The sequence below is a fragment of the Arctopsyche grandis genome, chromosome 6 (genome assembly GCF_051622035.1).
Source record: "Arctopsyche grandis isolate Sample6627 chromosome 6, ASM5162203v2, whole genome shotgun sequence".
In the NCBI taxonomy this organism is placed as follows: domain Eukaryota; kingdom Metazoa; phylum Arthropoda; class Insecta; order Trichoptera; family Hydropsychidae; genus Arctopsyche; species Arctopsyche grandis.
Genome location: NC_135360.1, coordinates 23,475,518 through 23,496,312, shown reverse-complemented (window position 1 = coordinate 23,496,312; position 20,795 = coordinate 23,475,518). Strand labels below are relative to the sequence as shown.

Sequence of the window (20,795 nt, the reverse complement as noted above, 5' to 3'; positions counted from 1 at the left end):
TTTCCACTATTTTTTGACCAAAAATTCAATTTTGGTTTTATATTTGGTTTAACCATTTATAGCCGATCCAATGTAGCGTGGGACTCACGAGAACCAAATATGCTGTCGCATTCGGACAAACTTTTGTAAAATTGTAAGGACGTAAAATATTTTTTTTTTTTTTTTAATTATTTCTTATTTAACTATAAATCTTTAATAATATTACTGTAAGTTTTGCTGTTCATAATATGACGTTGATAATTACTTTTATCGTCTTAAAAATATAAATTTCCATTAATATAAAATATATACGTAATCATAAATAAATTGATAATATCAACAACTTACTTTTTTATATGAGTTTTTTATTAATGTTAATATTTCTAAATACGAAACACGAACTCAAAACTAATAAAAAATAAAAGTAAAATTAAAGAGATGTAAGACTTCATATTGCGAGATATTTCTCGAAATGAAGAAAAGTGGACTTATGCCATTTTCAATTATAACGGCTCAATTTTTAAATAATTCATAATTTACATAGGTATATTTTTTGAAAAGAAAAATTAAAGAAAAAAGAAATAGCTGTAAGAAAAAAAGTCTTAAAAAAAGTAATAAAAAAAAAATCTTTATGAAGTCGTTAAAATCTTTTCATCATCAGTATGGGGGTTGTAATTAAGATAAAATGACACAGAAAAGAAAAACCTCGCCAAGGTTACGACATCCCTTTAAGAATTTGATACGATTACAGTACCATTTTTAATATATGTACATTTGTACGTAGTAATTCGAATAATTCGAATTCGATATTTTGCCTGATTTTTTCATAATATTCGGTCAAAATAGGGGGTTCTCATATCGAAAAAGAAACATCCACGGTAATATAATAGTGGACAATGTAATTTAATAAAATAATATAATAAAAAAGTACTGATATGCAAAATAAATATTTAACTAGGATACCCGCTATACTAATCAAATTACTATCGAATATAAATGACATATGTATATGAATTTAATATGTATTATACTGATCAAATTTGGATAGCTAGCTGTCATCGTTTCTATCCGACACAAGTTTCCGATGTAATTTTTAATGAGTTCGTTAATGATTAAACCCCTCTAGCTTTATGCCATTATAGACATTAGATTACTTAAATGTTAGCTAACGCCCGTATGTCGGTAAGATATCAAAAGCGACCCAAAAAGTGGAAGTGGTTCAGAATCAGATCACAATTTTTTGACGAGCAGAAATTTCACTGAACTAACAGAGTAAAGCTAATACATAGACATCTTGTAATAATAACTATGTACATATGTACAAAGTCAGATGGTCTTGAGAAGATCTACATAAATGTTGCGCTTCGATCTACATACTTCCTAATCTGAGAAAACCGGTCAACTAATTTCATAAGTTTATATGATACAATTAACCCTGACCTTGCTCATACATAATTACCGGGAGTTATGAAGTTTTCACGGTCAATTCATATGTAGAAGAGATTCTCAACTTGAATGGGTTATATAATAAAAACAAGTTTCTCTCATTATCACTGTCACACGTTGAAGAGAGTGACGTGGAACGATCACCGAAAAACGTCAGCATAATCGCGATTACGCGACAGCGTGCTCGCTTATTATAAAGTTGAAGTTTATCTTGTCGGTGGGTGGTTGGGTTGGGAGGCTGGAGACGGGGTGGTATCTCTCGGTAGTCGGTTAATGGCAAACGATGCCTGAGTTCATTAATTATCTCCGGTTCTCTCGTTGTTCGCAGCACGACCACTATCTGATTTTGTGTAATTGGAAACTAGGCGAAGGCTTTGATTTTTGCCTTGTCGATTTATGAATTAACTTCATTATCGCAGAACTTAATCCTGATTGCTCACGTGGAAGTTTGATCGCGCAAAACACTTATTAACCCAAAAGTACGCTCAATCAAATCTGAAGAAAGTTTTTAGGAAATGTTTGCTGGCACTAAATTTTGATTAAAAGTGAGAATCTATGTATATGCTAATTGAGTATTTTAGCTGAATATACATATAATAGTTTTAGAAGGCGATAGAGTAGAAAAAATATTACATTTTAAAGTCACGAAATTTATATATCCAGCAGTAAAGGCAACTTAGTTGCGTTAATGCTAACTACCGAGAGGTTCCCGGGTTTAAATCCTGGGTTGACCTCGATTGAATAGAATTTATTCGGAGTATTTCTGGAGTGCTGGTTAGACTTGGATATTTATGACTTCAAGTCGATCGTTCCCTATCAGAATTTGCCCATTTATCTGATTACATTGTTGAAACGATTCCTTATTAAATTGGAAAAAACCACCCTAACTACTATTTGTCAGCACTATTTGAATATGATTTAAAATTTATATATATACAAGTTTAATACTATAGGTGTTGCTCGGGAGCAACCCGTAATAGCATCAGAAAAAAAAAATATAGTAATATATCCATTTTAAGGACTTTGGGAGTTTAATTTGGATTTTTAATTTATTTTAAGTTGTATCCCGAAATATTATATCAAAATTTTTTTAAAAACAAAATTTTAAATGAAAATATGTACCTACATACATATGTACATATGTAAGCAGTATATTTCAAAAAACAGTCGTTCGTAACTTGTTAACCATTTAGAGTGGAAGCTGAATATGGTTGATTATTAAATGACATATATATATATATAAGTATATATAATAATAATAATAAAAAAAGCTCATCTTCATATTAATATATTGTTGAAATATGTTTAAGAGTATAATGGGAACAAATAGAATTTGCTTATATACATATTCATATAGGAACACTAAGATTTTTTTTAATAATACGTACATACATACATATATATGTATGTATATGTATGTATAATATATTAATGGGAAATTTTTTCGAACGTCAAGTTTTCTCTGAAAGCGTAAGATAATAATGGCGCTGTGACGGGAGGGAACGATCAAAACGAATCTGTCATGTTTGGAGAAAGCTTTTCTAAGGCGACGAGTGGGTGCCGATGGGGGAGGTGGAAATGAGGCGGGAGTCCAAGGCTTAAATCCCATTTAGGAGCCACCACCTTCTTTCTGAAAATCTCCAATTCTCCCATCGGCGAGGGACAAAAGCTCTTTAGACTCATTCAAGCGTTCCGCAGTAACGAGTACAGGAAACTGGAGAGCGCCAACAATGAAAGCGCGAGAAAAAGCTCGCGAAAAATAGCATCGGGTAAATATGGCAACAATAATAGAAGCCGAGAGGAGTGTGGTGCTTTCAATTATAAACCGGCACTAGGGAAATACACTCCGGGCGCAAACTGGCGGACAGCTTTTGTATTATTTTATAAATTATGTATATGGGAGAGTGTATGTGTGCCCATTTGTAATTTGCGACCGCGAGGTTTTTATTTCATTAGTGAAATTGCACCACGACTTTTATACGAGTGCTATGTCGGATTAAAAAGATTAAAGGGTATTTATGTACATATGTTCATCTGTTTAGAGCCACGGATATATGTACATGCATACATACATATATACATACATACATGTAGCTCAATTTTTGGAATATTATGATGGTTTCAAGTATTTTTATATAAGTGGAATTTTTTTAACGCATGCTTGCTTTTAAGTTTGACTGTTTCATGATGAAGAACACGTGGAGCCTCGTGGGTAGGTTGCTGAAGGAATTGTGAAGTGGTGCAAATTATAATATGGAGCAATTCAGTTAACGTTCAACAGCTGTGTCAAAATTTGACATAAGATGGTCGATTATGGTTTTATTCTTACCAATATTTTACCAAAAGTCTCAATTGAGAAAAATGAACAAGTTGAATGAAGTAATTCAACAAAATTGGGGGATTTTATCATTTGGTAGTTGAAATATTTCCTTCATATTAGCCTTGATTATTTTTTTTATATAACTATGTATGTATGTAGAAGATGTCAAGTATTTGTGCACCACATTTGAGTAATTAAAGTTTTTATAAGTAGATTTTGAATATAATATAAGTGAATTTCGGATTTTTATCGATGGGCTTAGTGGAAATCTTTTATTGTATTAAAGAAACGTTAAATAAAAAAATAATTGATTTTAAACAATGTCCTGTGCCTGCAGTTCAATCAATTTATCTCGACAACAAATTCGAAAAAAATATCTCTTTTTTGAGAATAGTTTCAATTTTTAAAGTATTTAAAAAAATAAACGCTCAATATACATCTATCGATGGTTATTTGGGTCGATTATAATAAGTTTAGACTGTTTAACGAGAATTCAAAGTTACCGATTCGCTTGAAAGCTCTGTTTTAATTGGGTGTTTGTATCGGGGAAGCGTTGTTTTCAGAAAACCGCCAATTTCATGAAATTTGAGGAGGCCAAAATGACCTATTTCGACGCAAAACGACACGTTTAGCTTAAAACATGAAAATTGGATTTTTCCGTAAATAAATATATAACGATTTATTACCGGGCAACGCTGAGTATTTACGAGAGTATATTCCATTAATAAAAAATACATATAATCGAGGGTGAAGTAAGTTACGAAAGGCTTGTCGCGTGCGATCGTCAATCAAACTTACGACCAAAAACGATACCGTTAAAAAATATCGACTTAAGCTATTTTATTTGCGTGGCACGTTCGCAAATATGATATGATATAAAACTACACATAGGTATATGTATAGTATAATATGTGATGTGATACTCGAGTACAAAAGGATTACTTTCGCGAGATACGTGCTTGTTTACGCTACGCGTCCAAAATATACACACATAATAAAATAAGGATCGTTTTGATATGAAGAATTTCCGGGTAGGTTCATCTCTTTATCCCGAGGATTATTTTAGATTGAATTATAAACAACCATAATTTGAATGTTGTTTCATTTGAGGTTTCGCAAACAAACACACGTTGAATATGCTTGTCTATTAAAATATGTATGTATGTATTATATTCGTATAATGCTAATTTTCTATTCCTAAAATTTTATTAAACTCAGAAAAGAAAGCTTTTATTAGTACCGAAGTACATATGTATATAATATAATTCAAACAGTATGAATTTTCATTTGGATTTTTTTCAGCGCAAACGAAAAGAATCTCACGGGATTTCAAGAATGTGCCGACTTTTCAGTCGTGGAAAATTCCCAAGAGAGCTTTTCTCGAGAATTAAATTAAAAGCAGCTTTTCCGTTACATTTTCGACAGTAAAACAATTATGATGAAGTATGTTAAAAAGGGAATTTGGCTCTCAAGTAGTATCTTCTGGAAGGTGTGGAAATGGAAAATCGTGTTTGGAAATTATATTGTTTGAGCGTAAGCGTCACTCGGAGAAACCTATACGAATTTATGATTATGAACAATGTTCATACGTGCAGAAAAATCGGATAGGATATGTAGATTTCACAAAACTTATTCTGCTGCACGGTGTAGATACGTGAAATGAAATTTGAATAGCATTACGCAATCACAAAAGTGATACGTACTCGTATCATAAAACATAAAACAAAACCTAGTGTAGTATTTGTTCGACGAAAATATATTTGGTGCATTCAGGTTTTATACTGAAACATTGTTTGGGAATATTTTTGGTCGCCAATAAATAGCTAGAATAGATAAGACGGTTACGTGTAGATTTTCCAGATTATTTTCAGGATGATACGAGCCTCCTTACCTCATCCAGCTATACGTTTTTTTTCCGATCGAATTATTTTTGTATCGATTTATCGTACGCTTTGTATTTTATTCGAATAGTTTCTTACCTGTCAAATTTATATTTGATAAATATAATATTTAAAGCCTTCGTTTATTTTTGGCAATAGCTGTGTATAGACTTCGAAAAACACACGTTTATCTCAACTCGATCGGAAAAATTGAATAGCGCTCGTCGTCGGCCATATTGTGCGTATTAAAACGACCGGAAAATCGTCTTCGCGTATCGCCCGGAAAAATCACTCGATAAATTGTTGTTGCGAAGCCGAAATGAAAATTCCTCTGTTCTCGGCGCACTGATTCGATATTGGTTTCTAGTCAGAGACACGTGAAAATAACATTTCTTATTTATTTTCAATATATGTATACATATACATACATACATATACTCAGAAGCAGAAAAATGCTTCTAATGAGCGATAACGAGTATATTCACGAATGAATTGAATTCAATTATTATCACATTTATGTCGAGTGCGACATGAATGAAATAAAAAGTTGTTGAATTGTGTACATATAATATAATACATGGAACGCACTCGTTGAAGATTGAAGTAATATTTTTTTCTATAATTAATTAAATAATATCTTGAGTATAAATGATGAGTTTAAACTTGAATGAAATAATATTGTGGCGTAGATATTAGGTGACTGGCGCTCATCGACTACTGGTTTACTAACGCTGATCACCTGATCTCGCTTTCGTGCCAAAAATACTTTGAACAAGCTGTATACAATAGCCAATAAGGTCTCGCGACCCATCAACCAATGATATCTCTGAGTTGAGAGTACACGTTGGGTATAATTTCTAGGCGGTTTTTTCCGTGCTTCATTCGGAGCTGGCAGGCCGACATATCAAGAATGATAAACTGCATCTCCCACTACTTCTGCGTCTTTCACTCCGATCTCGAAAATCCTTCTACAAATCTACGCTACAATATATTTTTCAGTAGTCTATTGCTGACAAATTGGGAAAGAGTTTAAATTCGTATTAAGTAAAATATTAAATGATTATGTACATATGTATGTATAAACTGTTGAGATTTAATAAGTGGAATCTTCAAACGTGAGTAAAAATTTAAATTTGCCATTCCTAGTGCGGAAAATTCCAATATAAATTTTCCAGGGTAGAAACGCGCAAGTATTCTTCTCCGACATTTTCTCTCTAGCGTTATAAGAGATGAATTATCGTCCGGTTGAACATCTGAATCCTAATCGAGCGACTTTCTCTTATTTTTTCGTTGAGAAAACGTCAAAATTTTTCCACGGTAATTGCGGCAATCGCTTACAAGGGCGTAAAATTAAATTTGTCTCCCCCAACTCCAATTCAAGAAAAGACTTTTTTAATTCAATTTCCACTTTCCTGGCCTTCGTCTTTTCGTTTCTTTTGTCTCTCGAAAAGGTGAATTACCTACCGTTCGAACTACTCATAATTGTATTAGCGACTCATTGTACCGATCGTAGTGCGGTTTTACGAACGGATTACGTTTTCTGCTCTTTGGTTTAACTGGATGATTTTTATTCATATTTGGAATTTATTCCCGCATATTTTCATGTAAATGTAATTAGGAAGCACTTGGACAAACCACTAGCATGGAAATGGGTCGCCGTACAAAAGCCAGTTTTAGTTCCATTAAATTATTTCCCCTAGTGGGAAATGTCTAACAGAAAGGTAACCATGGGGAGCTTCATTAATTAAAACACTAGACTAGACACAATATAATGTATATGTTATAATATATGTATGTATATATATATATATATATATATATATATATATATATAACATATTACATCATACCATACAAACAGAGAAGGTTCGATAGAATGGTGACCCAATTCTAAACGTGTAATTAACACCAGTTGGGCACACAATAAATAAATAAGTTTTTGGTGTGTAATTAAACGGTAGTACATCGAAATTTTGCTCTACGAAATAATCCTAAGTGAGTTAATTTTAAACCGTTCAACCAAAATAGGGTCGATGAACTACAACTTTTCTTATATAAACAAATATATATTTTTAAAATATCATATCCTTATTCATTGGGTAGAAAATATGTGAGAGAAGTGATGACACAAAAGGTTAAAATTTGTTGAAGTGTTAGTAGCGGATTACGACGAGGTACTGCTTTAAAAAAAAGCTTTGGCAAATACGGGTCCGATCGTTTATCCGGTGACATTATACCATACAAAGGGATCATATTAAACAAAGGGCACTCATGCACGACCGCAAACGTGTGTATGGGCTTTTATTTTTGAGTCGAAACTCGAATACAAATAGCCGAAAGTTGAAATTCACAATAAATATATCAAATGTATATTTTTGTGAGATAAAATATTCTAAGTACTCACCGAATGGTAAACGGATTATTTCGCAAAAAGCGATCTCGCACACGTCACTAAAATCTCGATGACTGTATATCTGGACGCACAATTATGAAAAAAAAAATTATTTAACTGAATGCTGTTATAAAATTCTACCCAAGTGATTAATTTTAATTTGATTTACTAATTTAATTTAATTTAATTTAATTTGCCAATATTTTTGTAGGAGACATTATTTTCACTTTTTGGGATTTCAGAATTTGTATATTTATCCACCATAGTAATTAGTAAGAGAATTTGTATATTTATCCACCATAGTAATGTTAATAGTAAGATAAATAAATTCTATTACATAAAAAATATACTAGTTTAATCTGACGACCTGCCAGGACAGTTACCAAAAAAAACAGTACTGTCCTGGTAAAATCAATACGAATGGTCACATTAACGTACATATATGGTAGAGAGTTGAAAGTAGAGCATACATACATTTATTTTTTATTTTTTATTTTTTTATTTTATTTCATACCAGGAAGGCATTACAGGTAAACCCCAATGCGCCTTCCTGGCCAAATTACAAACAATACAGCATTTTTTTATTATATACATAAGCCACTAAATTACGAGACACTGACTTAAACTCGACAATTAACGAGAATTGTACATACATTTTTATTGTAATATTTACATTAATCATATTCAAATAGTGGTGACATAGTGGGTAGGAAGGATTTTTAGCCAATTTTTAATCGGGAATCGTTTCAACAATGATATCAGAGAAAATTGGCAAACTCTGATAGGAAACGATCAACCAGGAGTCACAAATCCTGGTCTGACCAGCAGCATTACAGATATACTCAGAAAAAATCTTTTCAATCGAGGTCAGCTCAAGGGATCGAACTCGGCGCCTCTCAGTGTTAAGCAGAAGCTTAACGACCGAGCCACGCTGCTGGCTAACATACATATGTATGTATTGCATGTACATACATATGTATGTACATGCAATAAACAGGCTGAAGAAATGTTTTATAGATGATAGACAGAATGGATAAAATCAAAATGATGCCGTGAATTGTCTCCAGACCTGATTATGATGAGAGTATGATGAGCAAGAAATAGAGACGAAATCTCATTAACATTGGAACTATGTATGTATGTACATACATACATAGTTTCATCAAAAATTTACAGCTCCGTTCAAATGTTCGATTAATGCATATTCTGCGGTGTAAAAGCTTTACTTATCTATTAACCATAAATACCACGGTGTAAAAATGTTTATTGACAACGATGACAATTTTTAGTGCAGAAACATGTCGTAAAATTTCAACATAAACATAAACGCAAGAGGATAAAATGGTTGATCGTTAAAATGTCACTGGATGCGAGGATTCTGCCGCATTTAACATCTTTAACCTGTTTCCAACCACCACACACCGACTATTAATTGAGGGTATAAAGCTGTGAAGGACGGGAGTAAAAAATAAAAATTCACGAGTTTTACTTTTATTTATTATGTAATTCATTGCTATGTATGTATATTATCTCCATCATAACCGCGCAACATTTTCCAAATTGCTATTTCATGTTCTCTTTATTCCTTCAATCACGTCAATCTCTCTTGTCAGCACCGTCTCGGTTATGACCGAACGCATATTCTCCTTTTATTATTTTTTGTGACCCACAATTTTTTACACGCACACAGTAGGATTGGATTAAAATGCAAATTAGGGGGAGGGGGGAGGTTGGATGATAGAGTGAAGAATATAAGACCTAGGGGGGAAATTTTTTGGGAAAACAACGGGAAAATCTTTAAGATTAAGTCGCCATCTTTGCACAAAGTGGCGATACCAGCGCCACGGTTAGGTGGTGTGCAAACGACCCGAACGGTAAAGATAACCAGTGGCGGCTCGTTAAAAGTCGATTCAAATCTGCATTCGGGAGACAGAATCGTGTTTTATATACATACATATATTATACTAGCCGAACATTCTAGCGTTGCTTAGACAGATTAAACTCGGAAAATGATTCTCAGATAGGGTGATCATATGTCCCGTTTTGCCCGGGACAGTCCCGCTTTCTACTTGTTTTTCGTTTGTCACGACGTTTTCGTAAAATTGTTTGATTTGTTCCGATTTGTCCTTGTTTTTCCAAATCAATTTTGTCCCCAAAAACAAATATAATTATATAAATAAACATTTACGTATAACATGTCCATTTTAAAGTAACATTTAAATATTTTGTTACATGATTCATCTAACATGTTTCTGAAAAAAAAAAAAAAAAATTTTAATACATTATATTTAATTTTTTAACTTGTTTCATTTTCTTATTTTAAAGAAATGTACGTTTTGATGAAACTATTTTACTTAACAAAATAGGAAATGAAAATTAAAGCAATCAAAAATTTCAGTTGCACATAATTTTTGCAATTAAAAAAAAAACCGAGAATATATTTTTGACAATTCGTAGTTATTTTTCTTTCTTAATTTTACACGTTTCAGAAAAAAAATTAGCTTGCAGCGCATGAATATCTGATATTATATTATTTTTTGTTCATTGTCTGTACATTCTAAAAACATATATAATCGCTTGGTAAGATTAATGAATATTTGAAGGAAAGATAATAAAATTTTCGGACATACAACAATTTTTTTTAAATAGGGGGGGGACAATTTTTTTGTGGAGCGTCCCAATTTGAATCCTGTGAAATATGAACAGCCCAATCTTACACCACTTCCAAAAACATATACAAGTTAGAGTAGCCTAAGATAGTGTGTCAAATATGATTCAAAATTCAAAATATATGTATAGATTTGCATAGGGAATAAACCGAAAAACATTTATCTTTTAAAAGTGAATATTTGTTTGTAATGTATGCTTCCCTATCAAAAACTAAGCCTACCAAATTTGTTAGACTATCTCATGGTAGACTAACTTACATACATGGTAGACGGTTTTTGGAAGAGATCGGAAAACATGGAAATTTTGTTGCAACTTTTATACACTCGAGCAACGCTAGGCATCGATGATAATTTTCTACATGACAAGGTAGGTTGTATATTTAAATTTTGATATTATTGGGAAGTACGCTACATACATAAATATTTAATTGAGAAAACACAACTTTCACGCAACATTTTAGTAGGAAATTTATGCGCTCAAGGCGCACGTGTGAAAACTTTTCCTTTATAAGTTATGTAGTTTAATTAATGTACGTAATTTGATATACACAATGCACTAAAATGTTAAAATGGTATGCTTCGGAGTATAAATAAGTATGAATTATTATAACACAATCAAGAAGAGGGTTTTAAAGTGGCGTAATAGGGTTTTAAAAATAGTAAAGGGTTTGATTTTTACAATATATTTGTTATATAATCAAGAATAATTACAATAAACATTATTATGTGAAATTTTACGTGAAAAAGGATCCTCGGTTGAAAAATTTTGAATGTTATATAAAATGCTAATTTTAAAAGTGAAATTTTTTTTGATTAACATTTGCATAAACATTCAATCATATTTCGGTGAGCAAAAAAATAAATTGTTACGGGAATAATAATAAAATAAAACATTCTAGACGTTTTAGAAGGATGTTGTAAGCCCGGCCATTTAAATACATATTTACATATATTTTTACCCTTATTATGAACATTCCATTTTAAACGGCCGGTTGCAGTATAGCTCGGTAGTTAGCCACCGAGAGGTTCCCGGTTTCAATCCCTGGGTTGACCTAGATTGAAAAATAATTTATTCGGAAGTATTTTTGTAGTGCTGCTGGTCAGTCTTGGATATTTGTGACTCTAAGGCGATCGTTTCATATGAAAGTTTGTCAATTTATCTGATTTCATTGTTGAAATGGCTCCTCATCACACTGTCACCACTATTTTTATATAATTTCAAATATTTTAAATTTATATACATACATGAGTACAAATTAAATACCACTCAGGGGCAACCCATAATGCCATCATGGGAAAAATATTTACTTAAATATATATGTTTTTCATGTAGTGAGTTGCCATGATTTTTTAATTCATTTTACCCTATGGAGTGAAAATAATGAAATGGTGGTGAAAGTTTTGCATGGAACCGTCGCAACAATTTTCAGATAAAAACCGGTAAAATCCGATACAAAACGATCGATCTGAATTTTCTAACCATCCATATTTTGTTATCAGCATTAGCTATACACACAATCATTGAATACATTTTTCGATTTCAAGGTGAATTTGAACCTACGAACTATCCCAATTTGGAATAGAAAATACTTTATAATGGAACGATATCGATATATTTTTTTTGCAAAAATAATGGTATTATTGCATAAAATGGCGTGCTGTTAATCGCGTGAAGTGGTTTTTGCATCCCCTATTTTATCGACACACGCACGTACATATTTCCGCAAAATAAACGGTGAAATTAGCGCGATTTTACATTTAAAAGCATTCAACATTCATAACGAATTAATCGCTTTAAACCCTTTCGACGTTGTTTTTCAACCGAGATAACACCTAGCCAACCGCGCACGGATTATAGGGATAAAAATGCACACGGAATTGAATTGTGCACATTTTGACTGCAAATCGATTTCATTGCGAGAATAAAATTTCAACGTTACCATTTCACGCTTCGAACTACGAGCGAACGTTTCGCCGCAGATTACACGGCATTATTCCGATCGCCATATATTCGTATCTCTGTTATACAGGATGTTCGCTCCAATAAAGTTTGCGCAGACTCGCAAATCCTTAAATTGATAGCGGATGCACACTCGACAAATCAGGTTAGTTTTAACGAGCACAAAATTCAAACGAAGAGCTCGAACGTTGACTTCTACATACATACATATATCATTATGGTTTCAGATAGCGTTGCCCAATTTGAATCCCCAATTCAGTTATAATGCATAATTTCCAAAACGTGTGTACATTTAACCGGGAATGAATATTGTATATTCTTACAAATTATTTTTAATAACGAATTATTTTAGGGTCACATTCGAAAGGAGTCTGTAACAGATCCAGTTTTATTAGATCTTAAGAGGGCTGTACACCTGAAACCTTAATTTTGTTACCATTCCTTTCTTCGATATATATATTGAGTGAATGCGACAATATATATCAATATATACATATATTGAGTGAATGCGACAGTTGCGCTTCGACCAGATAAAACGTGTTTTACTATTTTCTCCTTCAAAACTGGACCAATTTTTAAAAAAATTTCATCATCGGTATAAGAAAGATACTTTCTGTGCATCTATCGGCGTATTTTTTTTTAAATCGACCGTTAAATAAGCACGCTGGACTCGTTTCGTGGGTGTAAAAACGAGGCGATTTTATAGATGTTTGGCGGCTCCTAGCTCATATAAAAAATAATTAATCAAAAAAATAAAACGATAGATGCACCTCAATGGTGGATATCCATAGCATATTAAAAAATAATTTCTCTAGTGCCATAATTGAAGAAGGGAGAAGTATAGTACGTTTGTATGGACAAGGCGCTGCTGTCCAGCCCTCTTAAGTGGTTAGGATAGAATGAAGTGCATCTTTTGGATATACATGTGTATATACCTACATATATACATGTATGTTGTATATGTAAAAGAAAAAAAATGGGTTTGTAAATGAGACAAAAAATATTCCCCACGAAATTTTATATATGTATTGTAACTTCATAGTTTTATAAAATAATTGGGATTCTAATTTAGCTTGATTTTATAATTCTTCGTTACCCAGAAGATTATTGAAGATAATTGAAAATAATTGTTATGTTTTTAAATGACTATTATAAATCTAGAAAATTTTCATACATATTTTTTTCATTCTGGAATAGAACAGGTGTTTTTCTATTCACGAGAATCTAGTGGAACAGTTTCATTATTTATCAGAAGGAAAAGCAAATACCCATAAAAACCTTTATTTTCAATTAACATGCCCTACTGTTATATCATATTTTCTTATTCAATTATTTAAAAAAATAGCAACCAACAAATAGGAATTTCGCATACTAAAAATATATCTTTTTATATTTTATCTTTGTACGTAGTAACAATAGATGAAGATTTTTGATTTTGGTTTGCCATAGGGATAGTTTTTCCAGGGCCTGGTATTCCTCTCGGCGGCCCTGCTCATACTCCATATCAAGATATTTTAACAAAATTGGGATATGATATGCATAAATATACACGTACATACGGGCGATGTAAAGAAAATTTGACTACGTGGTCGTAAGCGGCATCTTGAAGATGAATCAGAATATTTTATCTGACGGAGGCGACTTTTCGCGACCTTTTTTTACGTCGGTATACGTTTTTTTCGCGTATGTTAGACCCTTTTCCACGTCGCGACCGTAAATGATAAAACGAAATGGGTCGCCGGGCGAATGTGAAACCATTAGGAAAGGTTCAATGGCACTGTAATCATATGTGCCGCGTGTTTTCTAGTGGAGAGCGTGTGTGTTGCTCACTTTTGATGCAGGGGTACTTAACCTTTCCTGTGCGCGGGCGCCACCCTCCCGTACAACGACTCGAATGTTGTTAAGTGCCACTTCAGTGCATCCCCTCACTGATGTAACGGGCAAGGGCAAAGTGGTTGATTTTAATGTCACATTAATAATTAAAGCAAAACGATTTTTTTTTAATAATTCGTAACATAATTGTATTTATGTATATTGAATGAAATTGTTAAATTTATTGAAGGATAGAGAAACGGTGGAATGCGTGTCAATTTTAACAGGCTGTAAAATTTACATTGCATGTTTAAAATTTGTGGAATTTGTGCTGATTTTCAATCAAAACTTTTTTAGAATGTGCAATTAAAACTTTATGAACATATTAAAATTTTATAATTTTTTTTTATATTTAAACATGCAAAATATAACATTGGTATAAAGGTAATGTTTAAATTTTTTTTCAATTATATGCTTTCGTTGAAAATCGTTTCATATTTAACAAGTATGATATTTTTAATTATGTATGTAAACTTAAAAATGTATAGCTAAAAAGGGTATCAAGATTGGAAAAAGGAAAAAATTAAACGAATTGAAATAAATAGATTAAAACGATTTTACAAGATAAAGAGTGATCTTTTAAAATATATTTTATATTTATTAATAAAAAAAAATCGAAGCCGAATTTTATTACGATCACAATATATCATATTTTAAAACTTTGTATGACATATGTATACATATTTATGTATATAGAAAACTGTTAAGAAAAGTAAAAAGAACGTTTATTATCTTAAATCGTATATCCTTGAACAGATAATAGTATTCTGAATTAGTTAAAATTTTGATTACATAATAAAAGTAAGGATTTCATTTGAAAATTTTTAAATCAAAATTGTATTAGTAAATTTTTGAAATTAAAACCAATATTATTTGTGTAATGGAGTGTTTTGAATAAATTCCCATTCCAGATTATATAAATTTTAATATCTCTTAGTTAAATGTATCGTATAAAGTAAAGAAAATTATTGCATAATGACATGGAATCATTCAAAGCTTTTATATATGTACAAAAGAAATTCTCAACGCAATAAAAGTATTATTGCGTTGAGAATTTCTTTTTATGACATTGCGTAAGATGATTCAGATGTTATTATAGTAGACGAATCTCAAGAATTTTAATGTTATGCATAAGAATACCAGAGCAGGTATGCAACTGTCAAAGGGACCACTTTTTCAGTTGTCACTTGACCTGTTGAAGATACTTAATACATACGTCGTCTATTCTGTGAAACGGAACATCTGTCAAAATAACAGCTGTAAAATGCGACATCAGACAGCAGATTACAGTTTCAAAATAAAACGTAAACACCTCTCGAAATTATAATTTTAGATGCGACACACTACGCACTCGATTCATTCGGAAAATATTTTGGCAAGTTTCTCTCATTTCATACCGCATCCTCTTACTCCACGAAACGACATTCGAAACCGACAGATCAACGGACACATGAGTGAATCAATTCAGTTTTATCTCGTCAAGCACGAGAAGGCAATTGAGTAGCAGCTCGCGAGCGGAACTCGACGCCCCAATTGGATCATTTGTTAAGCAGATGTGCTCTCGGAAAAAAAAAATGACGCATGATTGAGGTCAATGTTGACAAAGGTCAATAATACCAGACCCTCGTGTAGTGAAGCTCGTGTCACTTCGTACCATGCGGAGGGATATTCCAATTGTGAAGATACTGCCGTAAATGGGGATACATCGGATTGGGTCACATTATTGACTTCAACGGAAAGATTACCTTACATATTACATACATATATGGAGGAGTAATTCGACACGAAAGCTCTATTCACTATGACATCATTCGACACTCAATTAACCATTTGAGCATACTCGAGACACATTTTTGACGAACAAGATAAAACGTACGTACCGATGAATCATATGTATGTAATTTGAGTATACATATGCACTTCATTTTTGCTCTACGTAATATAATACTTTTGAAATATGTATAATTTATTGTACAATTGGATCATAGATAAAAACCAATGGTTGATCGAGTCAGTTTTTACCTTTTCCAACTATGTATCTCATTGATGTAAAATTTGACTTGAACACATTAAATCTGAAACTACTTAATTACATCATAATTCTGATTCATTTTCGAAATACATACATATGAATAACGGAAATAAAAAAAGGACCTATGTAAGTGCCAAAAAATCCAAAATCGGTTTTATGCCGGAAATACGTACATATATATAATATTTCCAATGACGATGTTTTAAAATGGGTTGTATTTTACTGGTAAGTATTTTAGTCTGTTTTAGTCAGTATTTGAATATGAAAGGTCAGTTTTTATATTAAACGGCCAGTATTTATATTATACGGTTAGTATTCATCGTTGAGTATATGTATATACAAATGGTCAGTATAAATAATAAAAGGTCAGTATTTTTTTAAATATTTAAATTTCAATTTAAATATTAAAACGTAAGTATTTAAACAAAAATGTTCAGTACTAATGTTAAATGGTAAGTTTTATTTTGACGAATGGCCAGTATTACTTTTTGGTTGGTATCACCACAAGGTTGATACGATCTTGATAGACAATTCCATCCAACAGGCATTACTATTTGTTCTGGCGAATGTACGTCAGATTTTTATACTGTCCATTTGTTATTTATACTGACATTTAATAATATAATACTGACCATTTTGTATATAAAATAATAGTCAAAAATTGATTTATATACTTACCATACATATCAGTATATATCAAAATCAAGTTTGTATTGCTCATACAATTGTTGTACAATGCATAGAAAAATAACATTCAACATTTTAACATTCATTATAACCTATGAGTGAAGTAAAAATATATACGAGAGCCTATAATGCAAATTTTATAAGATATAGAGTGAAAACGATAAAGTTGTAGGCGTTTAAACAATTAAAATCTGACAAGACGAGACGGAGAGTCAATCATATAATATAAGCCCACTAGCTATCAAACGTCACCGTCTTAAAAAATTACGAAAATTTAGAAGTGTTTATGACAATTATTTATTATCAGAATCGATTTAAATTTCCATCGTTGACCAAAACGCGCAAAAAGGCAAACTTTTAAAACGATCGAAAGGCTATAGGAATCGTTTGCGAAGTAAAACATAAAAGATTTCAAAATAATAAAAATTTATTTTTAAGATTTTATTCCTGATATTCATATGTAGTACATATTGTTTTCCGTAAGTTTTGATATATTTAAGTATTGTAACTTTATTTTAAATCATGTATCAATAAAATTCCTATCGGAAACCACCCGTTGAAATTTCAACGGGCACAACATTCGTACATACATACATACATAATAGTAAAATTGATATATACGTGAAAAGTGTCTGACCTGATTTTCATTGTTGAGCAGTTTCAACTGGTCGTTGATCAGGCTGTACTTGGCGCTCTCCTCCTTGCGGAGTGCCCTCTCCTTCTTCAGTTCCGGGCTCCAGAATGTCTTGATGCTGTGCATACTGGAGCCCAGCTTCTGGTTAGTGAGCTCCAGTTCCTTTTTCAGATTGCCCAGCTCCCGCTGAAGGTCGGTATTCTGATGTTGCAGCTCTCCGATGAACACGCCGCCGGGCTCCCGCAGAGCCGGCGATTGTCTCGCACTACGCGCCCCATAGAGCTCCTCCTCGAGGTAGAGTCCACGCTCTAGGGACCGGTCGCGAAGAGCACCGCGCTCTAGAGATCGCTCCCTGGGCTCGCGGATCGGCAGGAATTCCCGATCGCGATCCCGCTCCCTGTCGAGGGACTGGTACCGAACCGAGAGAGGCTGCGAGGGCCGAGTGGCGCTCCTGGAGCGGTGACCCCGCCGCTCCTCGGGACTCGGAGGCTCGTCGTGTCCATAGTAAGGGGAGCCCATGGTTCTGTGGTGGGGCGGATACCCCGGGTCCGGACTGGGCGGCTGACGGCCCCGGGGTGGATACCCCCTGGATGGAGATCGGTCCACGGTGGGTAGTTCTCCGGCGCGGCGGCCCCTAGGGGAGCGAGTGCCGCCTACGGCCGCGGGCCCGTAAGGCTCCCGCGACATGCCTCCCCCGCGCCCACCCCCTCCTCTGCGCTGTGCCCCCTGTGGCGCTGTGCCCCGCTCCGACACTGTGTGCTCTCACCACCGACCACCATTATTTCGTGTCACATTTGGAGCTGGATGAGGAGGGCGCGGGGCGGCCGGGAGCCGGAGACTGCGAGTCGGGAAGCAGCGGTCGCATCGACCGCGAGTCGCCGCGCACGCGCCGACACCCCTCCCGACCGACGTCTTCTCGCTCTCGGTCTCGGTCGTCCCCTGCCCGGATGCCACCAGGACGTCTCTTCGGATGGGGGCGCGTGGGCGGCGTCGGGGCGAAAGCCTGTGGGCCGCTGGGGCCGGGGGCGCGGGCGTCGGGGCGGCGCCTCCGCCTCGCCTATCGATCGCGGCGCGAGCGGAGTGGCCGGCGCGCGGCGCCACAGTGATCAATGAACACGAGCCGCCCCCCCGCCCACTACCCACTTACCCACAACCCTACGCGCACACGCCCGCACGCCGCTGCACGCCCTGCACCCGCTCACACTCACACCCACACCCACACCCACTCACACCCACACTCGCGCCGTCATTACGTCCATTTTATACCGACCCGCCGAGCGCCGAGTGGATGCTTTCCGTCTCGTGGAAAAGCGGGCCGGAAAATTCGAATACGGTAGCGCGCAATTAGGGCTCTCAATTGTTCGCACTTTTCGAATATTCGAATGTCGAATAAAAAAATATTAAATATTCGTAGTTTTTTTCTACGTTCACCAGTATTGATTTATTTAAGGGGGTATTCTAGTCTAGAGGCATGAATTTTATCGGTATTTTTTCAGGTGCAATAAAAAAAAACAAAAAATATTTTTTTAGTAGCCATTATTTTACCAAATATTTATTAATGTTTGAAGAATAAATCGAAGAATAAAAAAAAAGAATAAATGATGAAGTGAGGGGGTCTCAAAAAAATGGTGCGCCCTGGTTGACATGATTCCAACCCTCCTAGTATTCCAAAATCAAAAAAGTAAATTAATTCTTAATCCAAACAAATGCTGCTATGGCATGAACTACGGAAAAGTCAAACAATTTTTTTTTCGCAAAATAGCGGCTGTTTGAAATAAAAAGTCTATTTTTTACCACTTTTTTTGACTTTTCCGAATTTTTTAAAAATAGTAAAAATTGGAATTTTGTCATAGTTCTAGTTCATGCTATTGTTACGTACGCCGCGGATTAAGCGAATAGAATCCCAGAGACTATGTGACCGTTCAAGGGTTATCTGTTATCGGATTAACTATGTAAGTGCTTGCACTTACTTCCAGGATTATATCTGGACTCTGAGTGCATTTAGGCTAAACAATGACCGTTATTAGTTATTTCTCAGAATCGGTACGGGAAGACCCAATGTCGTGGAAATACATATCCGAATACGTGACTATACAACAGGTAAACAGATTAGGCGCCCTGAGAGATCTACCCTTTATAAGGCGGTACGTAGGCGATATCATGTCATTCTGGACGGAGCAGTGACAGTGTGTGTAACTCCTGAATCATCAATAAATGCTGTGAAACGACTGTTGGCCTTTTACTTGGATCCTCCACCCACCCCTACGCAACACTATAGAGGAATGTATAGAGAAGGCTCACACCAAATTTCAAGTAAATTGGTCCAGTATAACTTGAGATATCATGTCAACCGTCTCGAAAAAAGTAGTTCGAGAAAAACGCGTTTAAAGTTTCGGGTTAGCTTACGTGCCGGTCAGATGCCACGTCACTAAAGCAGCTATATCTCCGAAAATAATTTGAATTTTAAACAATCCTCTTTAGGACATATTCTTAAAGGTTTAAGCTTTGAAAATATGAAAGAAAAAAATCGATTTCTTCAAATTTCTAGACTAGAATACCCCCTTAAATAATTATAGTCGATCCAATGCAGCGGGAGACTTACGAATGCCAAGAATGCTGTCGCATTCGTGCAATGTGTTTTAAACATTGTATATAATATTATTACAATATAATTCAATGCGAGGTTTACTATTTACGACTGTTTGACATTCAACTATTATATCGGTGGTTATAATTTATGTAATATATATAAATTTACCTTGAAAGGAAAATACCTGAATTATTCCAGTATCTGCAAACTTAAAATTCGATACAAATTCAAAAATGGACATACAATATCTGTGCACCAAGCCATCGAAAATGTAGATAAGACAAAATTTTCTAAACAAAATAAAGGTGCATGGAAAAGGACCATGGATTGAAGG

The 20,795-nt window shown here is 34.3% G+C and overlaps 2 protein-coding genes across 2 annotated transcripts in view; both read right to left on the bottom strand.

Moving 5' to 3' along the window:
- The window catches only part of brp (ELKS/RAB6-interacting/CAST family member bruchpilot), an 89,578-nt gene extending 70,603 nt beyond the window's left edge, over positions 1-18,975 (bottom strand). Inside the window, exon 1 of the mRNA XM_077432417.1 lies at positions 17,875-18,975. Within this exon, the coding sequence (XP_077288543.1) occupies positions 17,875-18,558 (684 nt within the window). The 5' untranslated portion in view covers positions 18,559-18,975. The remainder of the gene's footprint in view (positions 1-17,874) is intronic.
- The window catches only part of LOC143912952 (uncharacterized), a 43,434-nt gene that overhangs the window by 15,021 nt on the left and 7,618 nt on the right, over positions 1-20,795 (bottom strand). The window lies entirely within an intron of this gene.